The sequence below is a fragment of the Pogona vitticeps genome, chromosome 4 (assembly GCF_051106095.1).
Source record: "Pogona vitticeps strain Pit_001003342236 chromosome 4, PviZW2.1, whole genome shotgun sequence".
In the NCBI taxonomy this organism is placed as follows: domain Eukaryota; kingdom Metazoa; phylum Chordata; class Lepidosauria; order Squamata; family Agamidae; genus Pogona; species Pogona vitticeps.
In genome coordinates, this window is record NC_135786.1 from 64,107,295 (window position 1) to 64,122,287 (window position 14,993).

General features: G+C 43.0%; 1 protein-coding gene across 3 annotated transcripts; it reads left to right on the forward strand.

The window, feature by feature from the left end:
* Positions 1-1,175: 1,175 nt before the first annotated feature.
* Positions 1,176-14,916, forward strand: NSUN4 (NOP2/Sun RNA methyltransferase 4). 3 transcript variants are annotated; one of them, XM_020783372.3, is made up of 7 exons: positions 1,250-1,389; positions 1,659-1,829; positions 3,621-4,012; positions 6,223-6,377; positions 10,448-10,602; positions 12,935-13,059; positions 14,188-14,916. In XM_020783372.3, exons 3-7 carry the CDS (start codon positions 3,654-3,656, stop codon positions 14,462-14,464), a joined length of 1,071 nt encoding a protein of 356 aa, XP_020639031.3. In that variant the 5' UTR covers positions 1,250-1,389; positions 1,659-1,829; positions 3,621-3,653; the 3' UTR covers positions 14,465-14,916. The 3 variants fall into 3 exon arrangements, with proteins under 3 accessions (XP_020639029.3, XP_020639031.3, XP_020639032.3); XM_020783370.3 differs by lacking the exon at positions 1,659-1,829 and having other exon boundaries at positions 1,176-1,389; XM_020783373.3 differs by lacking the exon at positions 1,659-1,829 and having other exon boundaries at positions 1,331-1,595.
* The last annotated feature ends 77 nt before the right edge of the window (positions 14,917-14,993 follow it).

Sequence of the window (14,993 nt, forward strand, 5' to 3'; positions counted from 1 at the left end):
ATGTTTGGAGCAGTCACTTAGCCTTGAATTCCAAAAAACAAGGCATACCTCATCAAGTAGTTTTAGAAGCCTGTTCTCATGGTCATCTTATTAGAGATCAGAAACAAAGTTAGCTACCTTACATATTTCTGAACAATGCCCAAAAACTAAGTTATGTGTTTCTATTAAAGAATGATGCTCTACTGATGAACCTGAGGTCTGAACAACATAGTTTGACAGACTTGAACATGGATGTTTACTGTGCATAACTGTTTCTTCCTTGGAGTCAGTACAGTAGGCAACTGTTTCATGATCTTTTTAGATTTGCTGCATTTTGCAAATGTGTAGAAATAAGTGATAAAGTTCCCATTTATGGGCATATTATTTAACCAGTCCATTCAGGAGACAATGAGCAGACTGAAGCATGTTTCTGAGAAGACTGGTCATCAGCTTTTTCAAAAATATCTATAGCCAGAAACCTATAGAAATGTTAGGTTTCTACAATCTAATTAATGACAACTTGATCCTTCAACTTAATCAATACAGTTGCCAAAGCCAGACTCCCATTACCAAAATGGAAACGACAGAGTTCTGCTGAAAATGCCATTAGCAGCCTCATCCCTAGTGATGGTTAGGACCCCTTCCCTTGCAAAAATCGGGTGTTTAGATGGTTGTTGTGGGTTTTTCGGGCGTTTTGGCTGTGTTGTGAAGGTTGTTCTTCCTGACGTTTCGCCAATCTCCGTGGCCGGCATCTTCAGACGACAGGAGTAGGAACTCTGTCCATGTTCTGTACGCAAACACTTGGTCTTCACGTGTTTAGAACTTCGTGATGTGGTGTTACCTGTATAGTGGATTTTTAGATGGGAAGTGAAAGGAGATCTTACTTCATTTAATCAAGGAGCAGGTACATAGACGTGAACACTAGGGCAAGACATGGCAATCGGCTACATTTTTCCCCTTTGCAAGTACTTGGCAGAAGAAGGGACGAAAGCTTTCTATTTTTGCTTTGGGCAAATCAGGAGGTAGCTTCCCACCGTCCATTTGGGGTATGTACCAGCTCAAAATTGCGCACCGTACTTAAAAGGATGCCGCGGCCATAGGACGGTCTTTACGCTCTCTCGGATCGATCCGGCTGTCCCGTCGGCCCTTTCAGCCTGGGCGGGGGCGGGGGCGGGGCCTTCGGCAGAGGGAAGCGCACGCAGCCGCGCCGGAGCCGGAGCTTTCGCGTCAGGCGGCCCCAGCCTATGGGAGGGTTGCTGACGGTGGGGATGCTCAATGGCGGCGACCTTGCAAGTTGGGCGAGGAAGGCGGCTTCTCCGGCAGCTGCTGAGGGAACAGGCGCCTTCGCTCACCCGCTTGTTCTTCACCTCAGCTCCCTGCCGCCGTGGCCACCCCCAGAAGAAGAAATGGGTGAGTGGGAGGGAAGCGGAGTTAATACCGTAGAGAAGAACAGCTCCTTTTCCGGCAGTAGTTTTCGTGGATCCTGTAGTGTAGATAGTATAGTGAGTAAAAGCATGCACGCCAGTTGCTTTCTTCCCTCGCCCCCCAGCCTGTTTCCTTTGTAAACAAAGAGCTGCGGGCGAATTCCGACTTTCCTCCCTCTTTGGGGCGTGTCGGTAAGAAATTAAATTTTACTATTCAGATACATTTACGGAAAATTGCGATTGTTTTTCTTTCAGAATAAAAAAAGCATGGCGGGGTTCAGCAAGTTCCCCTCCTCCTTGCTGTGGAAGAAGGCTCAGTGGGTTTTATTGAGTCATTATGATGAAATTAAGTTTAAGCCCAACCCATCAAACATCCCAGGATTTAACTTTTGATTGGATTGAGGTGGTATCGTTCAACTGCCCTATGTATGTATTTTTAATACCTTTGAATTTCTTTTTAATAATTGTAGTGGGCCAATTGTAAATTGCAGAAGAGCAAGCAGTATTTTCAATAAATATATATATTGTAATTTTAGGGCCACATCCTATACTTTTTTACTTACCTCCCATATGTTTTAAAGCAATTGCAGAATAGGTGTGTATAGAGTTTCACAGCCTTATTAAACAACTCTAACACTCTGAAAAAGTTCTTATTTAATTCAGTAAGGGTTGTTCCTAGGCTAGGTGAATGGATATGGGATTTACAGACTTAATTTATTAGACTTTTCTTGTTGGGAGTCATATAGCAACAAAAATGTATAATGAGTTTAAGAGTAGCAGTGCTGTCAGATTGTCTTTCTGGATTAGAATGTACGGTAGTGAGTAGAATCACTGTTTCAGTATTTCCAAGCCAAGCAGAAGCATTACCCTGTTTCCCTGAAAATAAGACCTAACCTGAAAATAAGCCCTAGTATGATTTTCAAGACCCTGTCTTATTTTTGGGGAAACATGGTAGATAATTTGGGGCTGACTACATTTTTTATCACTTTTCGAGTCAGATTTTTTAGTGACTATTTTTTATACATAGTGATACTGGATATAAAATAATGCATTTGAGATAGCCAGAATTCAGCATTATGTATTGTTGGAATAAAAAAATATAGTTGTAAAGCCAGTTCTGACAGTTTCCTCAAAGGACCCAGTTTCCATGTTCAAAGGCATCTGACTTGAACCACTGTTGCAAGCAATAATTCCTTGAAATGTGTCCTGATCTGTTTGAACATTCAGATCTCTTGAGCTTATGTTTCTACTCTGGGTTGCGCCAGTAGAAGGTGGTTGTGTCTGGAGAGTTTGGAGAGTATGTAGATCTCTCCAAACTGCTGCTAACTGCAAGAACATCTTTGACATCTTGTTTGCACAGAAATACATGAAATGGAAATTGATAAATTTTGTCTCTTATATTTAGAAAATATATACGATCTACACTGGGCTTTTGTGTACCTCCAAGCAATCTTGGTTGTCTCTGCCTACATTCTACTGTTCATTTTGTTGCAGTTTTTGTTCTGCAGTCCTGCACGAAAGCAAAGAATCAAGATTTTCAAATCAGTAAAACTGTCCATTTTAATTACTCTTCCACCTTTTCTCCAAATTGTTCCAGGTGGCATTTTATGTATTTTTCCCAAATCCATTTTTATGCTCACAAGAGAGAGTGCAGCTTATCTGCGTGTATAGCCAGTGAGCTTCATGAACAAGCATTATTTATTTTGATTTTATTCATTACGCTTGTACCCCACCCATCTAAGCACTACTCTAGGCAGCTAACAGCATTGAAAAACACAACTATCCACCGCAACCCACAAAGACATAAATAATAAGATCCAGACGAAAACATTAATAACCCAGAATATCAAATAAACAAGGTGCTAGATGGCCAATCAAAATTAATATCCAATTCATGGGTCCATGAGGATGTCAAAGGTGTAAGATGTTTCTGGAGGCGTCTTCAAACCAAATAGTTTTTATCTATTTCCTAAAGGCCAGAAGAGAGGGAACCTGGTATACGTATATCTGCAGGTAATGCATTCTATGCATTGTGGCCACCACCGAGAAGGCTCAGTTCCTAGTGATAGTTTTCTAGATCTCTTTAGAGGGGGTAAATGTAGGGTGTGTGTAATCCTATGCTAGGTGAACCTGAAACTATGGAAATACTGTTTTTAAAAAAATCATCACTGGGGACTTCAAATTGTTCACGTGTACAATATTTTAATTCTTATGAAGGCAACCACTACTCCTCGGATTCCTGCCACCCGGATGGCTCTGCAGATCTTCGATATGAACTATGGAACACAATTTGGCAGCCTCTGGCCGTCTATCCGCATCAGCCTTCTATCAGAACAGAAATACGGAGCTCTTTTCAACAATTTCTGTGATGTAAAGCTGGTCACTCAGCAGTTAGAAGACCTGAATGCAATAGATTTCATCTGGGAAGCTCAAAATGCAGTAAAGGATCTAGATTCCATGGCTGAACAAGGTGCAAGAGAGCAAGTTTTATCCCCAGAAACTCAGACTGAACTTTGCGAGCCCCGAGACCAGCCTGTTTCTTTCATCAGTCCCAACATCAAGTGTTATACATTCCCCAGAGGGGATATCAGTCTTTTTCCTCAAGCTAAGTATGTGCCTGGTTTTGTGTGTATTTAGGAACAATTTGGCATTTCTGAATGGCAAGCCTGCTCCTCCCCCCCCCCCCGAACCTTTTGTAGTTAGTAGAGTATGGATACTGTCTTTGCTCCCAGACTGTAGAAAGGGAGAAGGATGATACCTAATCCCCTGAGAGTTGTCTTTGACTGTCATTGGTTTTCTTTTCCTGGCAGAACCCACTATACAGCAAAATGAAGCTGCTGCCTCAGATAGTGGATGCTGAGGCATATTAAGTGGCAGCAAGATGTTGGAGGGCTGAGTTACGCAGCTTGCTCTGTTTCCTCTAAGTTGGTTACTCTCAGCTGCATTGGAGGCTGTTTGAGAAGGATTCAGCTGCTAGTCTGGTCATTTTCTGTACATAAAATGAGAAGACTCAATTACTGTTCTTTGCTTCAGACAGTGAATGTCTTGGCCCAGCCCTGAGTTGCACTGTACGTGGGTCATACACATTAATGGAGCTAGTATAACTCTGTTGCAATGCCTCACTGTGGAGTTCAAATCTCTGCTGTGTCTTCCAAGAGAGGAATTAGCTAAGATCACCTGGAAAATGTGTGGATGGCAAGTTTGCTTATCCTTTCACCTGTGTGACCTTGAACAGCTGCATGGTCCCAGAGCACCACCAGAAGGAGGGATTGGCTAACTGTTTCTGAGTACTTTCTGCCTAGAAAACCATGGAATGGGGGTCTCCATGTCAGAACTGACTTGATGATGCATTACTGCTATTATTGTTGTTAATAAGCATTACATCTTTCTAGTTAGTTCAGCATTTGTATGATGCATTTGAGCAAAATGCAGCCTATAAAACCCCATGCTGTGTAAAATGCCAAAAAAGGCCACAAGCATTATCCTAGGTTTTATGTTTATGATCAGCAAGTACTGGGCTCTTTCTTCAAAGCCAGTCCAGTTCCCAAAAGAGCCATCTTCAGTATCTGTGGGTCAAGATGAAAATCTGCTACAAATAATTCACCTTCAATCTCAAAGGCAGGCAGAAGTAGGTCATCCGGTGGTTCAGGTTCTAAATCATTCTGACTCAACTCACAACAAGCTATGCAGTCGAAGTTACCATGGTCATCAGTTAGGGTTGACAGAAGCTGCACTCCTGGTAAGTGCCATAGGTTGCTGACTGTTGGTCTAAAACTTCCTCCTTTTCCTTGTGTGTGTGTGTGCACGCGCACACGCGCACACGCGAATATGATGTAGATATCAGGCAGGGAAAAATAGAGATTAGAAAAGTGAGACCAAAAGAAAACCAGAATTGGAACTTCTATTAAACCTTCAAAGTTGTCAAGGTCTGTTCCAAAAATAATAGGGCTTTTTAGGAGTACATTTTAGGAATGTGAGTCAGGCACTAGTAAGTAAAGGATCCAGGGAGCTGCCTCATGCTCTTATGCTGAGGTCAGACAATAGCTCTACCTACCTCAATGCCTGGCAGCAGCTGTCTAGCGCTTTTTTTCTTAGCTTCATCAGAAGATGCCAAGATTATAAACTGGAACATTTTGCAGGCAAAGCATTTACACTACCATTCAGCTACTACCTTTCTGTGCAGCCAATGTATTTTAAACTGGCTTTTTTGGAAAATTTTTGATATTCCTTGCAAGTCCCCCCCCCCCACCTCCCGGTGTTCGAAATAGAGCATGACCTGGTTTCGCATATTTATTTAATGTGTATTGACTTTGCTTCCCAAAATGTCCTTACAGCCTTTAGTATCACAAAAGCTCATAAGTATTCAAATGAAAATACTAAGAAAAAACAGCTTAAATGATATGAAGTTGCATATGCAGATACTTCTCTTGAATGTCTATAGCATGTAAGTCTTTTATATATTTGATTAAAGAGGGGAAAGTACTGTACTGAACAGTGTTGACAGGCTAATTTTAGTCTACCCAATGAGCTGCGCTTGTTATGTTGTGGTCATTCACTCATATATTGCCAACCACATTTAGCTCTTCAGTGAGGTGACTGGGCCATCTTTGGTTTCCTGACATTGCCTGTATAATCACTTGCACCATTTAGTTCTGGAGTTAGACATTTTAAAATCCATTTTTATTACTAATCTATTTTATGAAACAATGATTTTAAAATAAATCTGTAGGGTGTTTTTTTGCCCCACATTGTTCATTTTAAATTGTGTTGCTCATACTACCTTGGGTACTTAGGTTTCATGCATTTCCTTCTGTTTTAGACCAGATATACTAGGAATTCTGGGCTACTACCTCCTCAATGCTGCATCTGTCTTACCTGTCTTGGCTCTCAATGTACAACCTGGTGATTTAGTCCTTGACCTTTGTGCAGCACCAGGTGGGAAGACGCTGGCAATTCTACAGACTGGATGCTGTCGTAAGTAACCTTCTTTTCTTGCCTTTGCCCCTCCTAGTTCAAATGGAACTCCATGGTGTAGTCAACACTGGTTGGAAACATTAAAAACACAAACCACTTTTGTTCTGCAGAATATGTTTTATGGAGATGTGCCAATAATTCTAATTATGCTGTATAATCCTGCACCCTAAATCATAGCTGTTCGTATTTCTGCACTTGTAGGAGTGGAGTTTTTCCACAGCAATCTGAAAATGTACAAATGCCAAGATAGACAAAAATCAGGTACAAGTATCAGAAAAGGGTACAGGAGGGGTTGGGCCCCAATCCATGTGTCCTGACATGGCTGGGTCACGGAGAAAATATACTTCTTCGTGGCCTCTGTGAATGCATACAAATGGGTTTTACTGTGCCTGCGCAGGTACTCCTTGGAACATTCTAGAGCTTAAAAAGAAGTAATTAGTAGGATGTTGCCCCATGGCGTGGATGCTCCGCTTGCCCGAAATATCTCCGTTCCTTTTAGCCGCCACTGAGTTCGGACTCCTTTAGCAATTAGAGTTTCTTCCATTTTGATTCAACTGTTTTTGATCTTTGGCTTGTTTAATGGTTTCCCAATCTTGTCACGGACTTGGCTTTGTTGATGGTTTGATTACGGCTTTCTGATCTTTGGACTGTTTATCGTTAAGCGTTTGGATCTTGGACTTGGATATTCCCCCTGTGAGGTACCCTTTTCTTCCCCCCCCCCAACAATTTTCCCCTGTTTCCCACCTCTCTTTTATGGCCTCTTCGGGTCCTTTCAGGAGGTGCATATCGTGTGCCAACAAAATTCCATTCACTGATGGCCACCATCGCTGCTTGTTTTGCCTGGGAGAGAGACATCAGATCAACTCCTGCGTGGAGTGTAAGAAATTAACCAAGCCAGCCCTCAAGCTTCGCTTGGAACGACTTTGGTCGTATCTTTGGGAAAAGTCCCTACGGCCTTCCAACCCTGTAGCTAGTCCTCCTGCTGGCCCCGCAATGGAACCCAAAGCTTCCAGCCCTAAGACTGTCTCGGCATCGATGTTGACTTCGATGTCAAGGTCACCTTTGGTCTCTACCAAAGACCTCTCTCCTAAGAAAAAGAAGGACACGGTTAAAAGAAAGCTAAGCGGGTCTCTAAGTCTCATAAACCCGTGAACCTCAAACGGTTCACATCTCCCTCCCCTCTCCTATTTTGGAAGAGTCATTGAGGGACGTTTCGGACCCAGATTCCCTTTCTGAAGCTGGAGAGGTGGGACCACTTCCTCAGGCTCAAGCCTCGGCATTGGTACCAAGCTTGTCACCATCTCATGACCGCTCTGAGGCTGACGTTATCTCCAGCCCGGCCTTGGCCCATTCTAGCCCTATTTCTATTGGGTGGGCAACAGTGATCCAGCTTTCCAACTCGGAGGCATCACTTTTTCACTCTCCTCCACGGAAGCGATCTGCTAAACGGCACCACATCTCTCCATCCCGACAGTATTCTCAGTATCGGGAGGTGATTCTTGTGCCGCGCTCGTCTCGACACCACATGATTTCTGAATATGGTGAACCTCTTTATTCTGATGTGGATCAGCGTAGCGATCGACACCGATACAGGTTGAATGAGCTCGATCACCACTATGTTGAGGATTATTATGGGTGGCCTAGGCGCATGCATTATAGGTGTGCCTCTCCCGCATCTTCTTAATCTCTTTCACCACCTCCCTCTCAATGTTCATACCGAGCGTATTACAAGCCTGACCCTGCGATGCCGACACCGAAAAATATCTGCTTCCAAACACAGATTATCCCCATCTGAGATCCCTGGTACCAGCGAAACATGCACGTTTATCCTCCCTGCCACCGGCTACTGTTGTCCATAGGTCTCACTCATGTCATGCTTCAGCTTTGATTCCACAGATTTTAACCTTGACTCACTCACCTTGGGACCATCATCATTCCCCTTCACTTCTTCTCTTGAGAGACTCCAATCTCGACAGCTTCTGAGCAGGATCAGGATCTGCCTTTGGAAGCTTCTAGGGAGTCCCAGTCAAATGTACTGAAACCCACCGTCTCCATCTGAGGACTTTACATCTTATTCCCAGCTCGTTCTCTGTATGGCCGAATCTTTGGAACTCAACATCAAACAGCCTCCACCTCCCAAAAAGGAACTTGTCTTTGACGACATAAATCAAGAGAAATCCCCTCTGTTGAGTCTGGCATTCATACCAGCCCTTTTGGACCTTATCAAGGAGTCATCGGACAAGCTGTCTATATCTACTCATATCTCTTGACGCATTGAGAACCACTAAATAACGCATGGATCCAGCACAGCTTTTCTCGTGAAACATCCTGCTCCAAACTCCATTATAGTGTAGTCAAATCAGTCCCGTGCAGGTAATCAATCTCCAGTCACTCCTACCAATAGGGAAGGCAGAAGGTTGGATGTCTTAGGCCATCACCTCTATTCTCTGGCCTCCTTTCTTATGAGAGTCTCAAATTACCAAGCCATGATGGGAGCCTATCAGTGACAACTGTGGAGCAAGATCCTCCCAGTCGTTCAGGCTGCTCCCAAGGAGACCAGAACCTGTGCCCTCAACACTCATCTTGAGGCCACAACGCTAGCTAAACAGCAGCGTCTCATATCTTGCCACACAGCTGACGCTGCCTCGAAGGCTTTAGCCTCAGCTATTACCCTCAGAAGGCACGCTTGGTTGCATTTCGCAGGGATCAATGATGATACTAGATCCCACATTGAGGATCTCCCATTTGATAATGTTGGTATTTTTAATGAGAAGACGGATGAGGTGATGGGCAATTTGCACAAGATGCACAAGACTGCCCATTCCTATTCTACCCAGCAGCCCAGATACCAACAATGTAACCAATCGTGCAGGCCCTTTACCTTTCAGCAACAATGCCAGCAACCCTATCAGCCCTACAAACCTCCAGCTCTGGCGCCTGAAAGATCCAACCCTCCTCAATCTTCCCCGGTCCCCCTTTTTCGTTCCCACCTGCTCAGCGCAGACAAGTGGTCCTCTGTGAATCCACACATACCGCCCATCTTCCCCACTGTCCGTCACTTGGTGTTCTTGTGCTTTGTTTCAGTCAGAGCCTTGACAGTGGCGGACATTCCAGAACTGAGGTATTTCGGGCAGGCAGAGCATGTGCGCCACAGGGCAACCTCCTACTAATTACGTCTTTTTAAGCTCTAGAATATTCCAAGGAGTCCTGCGCAGGTGCAGTAAAACCCATTTGTGTGGATTCACAGAGGACCACTTGAAGAACTATGGTTACTGGTAAGTAACCTCTCTATTTCCGCTTTCAGGAGATGAAACCTGGATCACTTGCCTTTGGACGCATTGCAACTCACTTGTTTGGGTCATCAGGAGATACTAGCATGACACATTTTGTTTTCTTCTTGTACATTGTGCCTTGGTGTGTGTAGGGTAATTGATAGAAATCTGCCCTGCTGTGTCCCAAGTGGTCAGCTCAGTTGGATATGCTTATAGGCAAGGGTTTGGATTCTGAGACAAAGTTCACATTCTAGCAAAGCTAAATTCAGAGAAACTGGAGTTCCAGTGCTTATTTTGCCAGGACCAGGTTCAAGGTAGCACTGTAGAAAGCTGCTTAGGAATCTTTGGACTGAGCTTCCCAGGACTATGTTTGAATGTTGCTTTATCCTCTGCCAGTTGCAGGTGGAGCATTAAACAGAACTGCAGCTCTCTTTTCTGTAAGCAAAGCCTCCTGTGAAAGGGCCTCCTGTCAGCTTTAAGAGCTGTTGGTTCTGGTGGTGCAAATCTGGAATAATCAAAGTCAGAGGGTAGCAGCTGAAGAGTGTAGGTCAAGCAGGGCACTTTGCCCTGGAGCTGTCAGGGAACTGGGCATGTCCTCTCCTGGCTCTAAGAACAGGAACACCTCCATATCCATGGAGTTGTTCCTTAAATACAGGAAACATGAAATGGTGCGGTGGTTGGTGGTGGGAACTTTTGTGTGAGAACCAGTGTGAGAGAGTACTATATAACCATCATATCCCTTGGGAAATCTGAATATTTGGCTGCCTCTGAATCATGCCCCTGTCTTTCTTGTAACAGGAGAACTGGCAGTCAATGATATCTCTGCTTCTCGCATTGACCGGCTGCATAGGATTCTCCACAGCTATCTTCCTGAACAACTTATCAATAAAGTAAAGATCACAAGAAAGGATGGGAGAAATTGGCGTGACCTGAATGACACATGTTATGATAGGGTAAGTGATATTATAGCTGATGTCATAGGGATGCAAGAACATGAGAAGAGCCTTGCTGGATGAGACCAAGGGCCCATCTAGTCCAGCTTCCTGTATCTCACAGTGGCCCCACCAGATGCCTCTGGGAGCACATGAGACAACTAGATACCTGTCTCCTGATACCCCTCCCCTGCATCTGGCATTTTCAGCTACCTTCATTTTAAGCCTGGAGATTATACATCCCCATCATGGATTGCAACCTGTGATGGACTTTTCCTCCAGGAATCTGTCCAATCCCCTTTTAAAGGCATCTAGGCCAGATGCAATCACCACATCCTTTGGCAAGGAGTTCCACAGACTTAACAACATGCTGGGCAAAGAAATATTTTCTTTTGTCTGTTCTCACTTTCTCAGCACTCAATTTGAGTGGATGTCCCCTGGTTCTGGTAATCCGTGAGAGGGAATAGAGCTTCCCTCTATCCACGTCATCCATCCCCTGCATAATTTTATACGTCTCAATCATGTCCCCGCCTCAGGCACCTTTTCTCTAGACTAAAGAGCCCCAAACGCTGTAGCCTTTCCTCATAAGGGAGGTGTCCCGGCCCAGTCATCATTTTAGTTGCTCTCTTCTGCACTTTTCCCAGTTCCACTACAGTGGGGTCTTGACTTGAGAACTTAATCCGTATTGGAAGGCGGTTCTCAAGTCAAAAAGTCTGTAAGTCAAGTCTCCATTGACCTACAGTGCATTGAAAACCGATTAATCCCGTAACAGGCCGTTTTTGTTCCATTTTGGTTTTTTTCTGGTCTGTAAGTCAAATCTCAGTCTGCAAGTCAAACCTAAATTTTGCGGCCAGAGAAGTCTGTAACTCAAAAAGTCTGTAAGTCAAGCCGTCTGTAAGTCAAGGGTCCACTGTATGTCTTTTTTGAGGTGCAGCGACCAGAACTGTACGCACCACTCCAGGTGCGGCCTTACCACCATTTTGTTCAATGGCATTTATAATGTTGGCTGTTTTATTTTCAGTCCACTTTTTAATGATCCCTAGCTTGGAATTGGCCTTCTTCACTGCCACTGCACAGTGGGTTGGCACTTTCATTGAGCTGTCCACCAGCACACCAAGATCTTTCATCACCAACAGCTCAGAACCCATCAGCTGATAACTGAAGTTTTGATTCCCCCTCCCCCCAATGTGCATTACTTTACATTTTCTTATGTTGAAACCCATTTGCCGTTTTGTCACCCATTCTCCCAGTTTGGAGAGATCCTTTTGGAGCTCTTCACAATTCCTTCTCTTCTTCACTACCCAGGAAAGTTTTCTGTCATCTGCAAACTTGGCCACCTCACTGTTTATCTCTGTCTCCAGGTTATTGATGACAGATTCCTAGGGCACACCACTCTTTACCTCTCTCTATTGTGAAAATTGCCCTTTGATACCTAATCTCTGTTTCCTGGTTCTCAACAAATTCTCAGTCCATAAAGAGGACCTGCCCTCTCATCCTCTGACTGTGGAGTGTTCTCAGCAGCCTTTGGTGACATTATTTTCAGCTCTACAGTTCTAAGATGATGATGATGATTATACCCACCCAACAATAGAGAGCAAGCTGGTATTTATAGATGCTGAATGCAGTCTTTTGGATTTTTTCCTAGGCTCATACAAAGTATGAACTTGCCCTGTTCAGAACATAGTTGTACCGTTCAAATGTTTTGATGATGTGTCTGTAGCCCGAAAGACCTGTGTTTTATATTTTTGGAGTTAAGGCAGCTGTTTTCGGTCCGATAACTCTCCAGTAGTGTTATATGTAGCTTTAACTGGCTGTGTCTAATGGGAGTCTCTTTCCGTTCCTGAACTATTAGCACCAGAGTGAATTTTATTTAAATCACAATACAAATTAAAACAACTGGATTTTTTTGACAATTTAAATAAAAACATTGGAACATCAACCTGGCTTTCCTTGGTCCCAGCTCACTAGTATAACTGGTACATGACACTGGCTATGCAAGCATTGTCTTATTTACAGGAATATACCTCTGATATAGATTGCACTACAGAGTAATCCAATTGTATTTTCTGCAAAGGAGTGTGAACATTTAACTTTTCCTTTTTCTAAAGGAAAAATAAACCCTGAGCCAATGTCTATCTTGTTTTTTCCACAAATATGGATAAATATGGAAGATTTCTGCTGCTATAGAAAATGAATTTTGAAATACGAAAGCCTTATCTTAGCTTTTCCTCAAATACTAAGTTTTGCAGACAGATTAGAAAGAATCTGACCAGAATGTGATTGATGAGGGTGGAATGAACATGCAGAAATTTTAAATAACTGAGTGAAATGTTTGCTCTCCTGTTTCATGCAGGTGCTTGTGGATGTGCCATGCACCAATGACCGACAATCATTGAAGGAAGAGGAAAACAGTATCTTTAAGTATGGACGAAAGGAGGAGCGTAAGATGCTGCCAATGCTTCAGCTACAGTTGCTTGTGTGAGTGAACCTAAGCCTCAGTGAGGGATATTATCTGCTGGCTGTATGTCATTTCCTGTGTTGTGGCTGTGTTAATGTTATTCAGGGCTTTGCAAAGATGTTCATAACTTGAAAGAATTCCTGATGCTGTATCTGCCCTGCCTACATGGCACCTGTGTTTGACTTCATAAATAAAGAAGCTATATTCCATAATGCTTCCCTTCCTAAGCAACTGAAGATGGTTTATTTGCCATAGGTTACTGTGCAACTGATTTCTTTAATGGAATTCTTACCTTAATGCAACTGCTGTATTTATCTGTCTATAAGACGCTACTTTTTCCTAAAATCATTACATTAAAAAATGAGGGGCATCTTTTACACAGAAGTAAGCTGAGATACCTGAGGAGAGAACAAAATGGCAGATACCTTGCCTCTGTAAACAGACTCCCTTCAGCCACAAGGCTTAGTTTCCTACAGTCAGGAGACTTAGCTTCTTCCAATAAGAAGCCTTACGAAACTGATGTCAGCTGACCCTGAACAAACCAATTGGAATACACCTCCTTGGAGGTGGAGCCTGTAGGCTCAAGATTCAACAAAGACAAAATGTCCGACATTTTGAGCTCAGAGGCTGAATCCTCAAAGCTAAGTTTTCTTAATTTGGGGGTTAGAAAATTGGGGAGTGTCTTATAAATGGAAAAAAAAATGGTATTCCAAAGCATCCTTCTGTCAAACTCAATTTTTAGAAAAGGGTCTTCTGGTTGAAGTATGATAACATATGGGTTGAAGATGGAAACCAAGGCCATCTGGTATGGGGGAAATTAATGATACTGGTAACTTATAAGTCACAGAGGAGGAATGAAGGCCCTGTTGTCCATTCCTGCTTAGAAAAGCAAAATGACAATATTTATTTTGGCATGTTGGAGATTAAAGGGCAGTGGGATGTTCTTTGCTATTTAACTGTTCGTACTGTATTCTCAAAGATGCAGTGAACAGTGTATTATCCAGAGTTTAGAGATAAAGGATGTCAGAATATTGTCTGACTTAAGGATTCCATATCTTTTTGCATTAGTACTTGACTTGAATAGATGGCTTGCTTCAGTGCTAACTCATCCATTTCCCCAATGTTCCTTTCTTCTCTTCATTTCCCAGAGCTGGAATCCTTGCTGCCAAGCCAGGAGGAGAAGTAGTGTACTCAACATGCACCTTGTCGCAGCTCCAGAATGAATATGTGGTTGAGGGAGCTGTGGAGTTATTGAAAGTTGAGCATGGTATCACAGTACAGGTTGCAGACTTAAGCTATTTTCGGAGGCTGTTCCAGAGCACATTTTCCTTTTATCAAGATTGCAGACTTGGAGAGCTCATCCTTCCTAATCTATCAGCTAACTTTGGACCCATGTATTTTTGCAAATTGCAAAGGTTGAATTAGAACAAACAGAACATTGTGTGACAAAAGCGAGATTACCTTCAGCTTTCCATTTTAGTGGAATTTACTAGAAAACATATTATCCTATTTTCCTGACCACACCTGTTGACCTTTTTATGTTACTTGATCCTTGAGGGTTGCTACAAAATAGCCTACTGTATATTGTTAGTCCACATAGAAAGAACTGGCATTGATGTGACTCCAACGTGGACATTGGTCTACATTTGTGAACATTTACATGTGAGCATCAACTAAGCTGGGTATGGTCAGTCTTTCTTTGAAAGTTCTATAAGCCAGAGAAGACATATCAATGTGATTGCTGCCATGTATGGGGAAGAGTATTTTGTCAACAACATGCTATGAGTAATACACCACTTGGTCTTCAGAAATGTAATTTTAGAAGTATAATGTTAAAAGCATTCAATAAAGTATGGAAATAATTCCCAGTTCACTAATACAGTGCTTTTGTGGCCTTTTCCTAAATGCCCCTTCTTGAAAGAAGCTGCTCTATTTCATTCCATTGGGAGTAAAA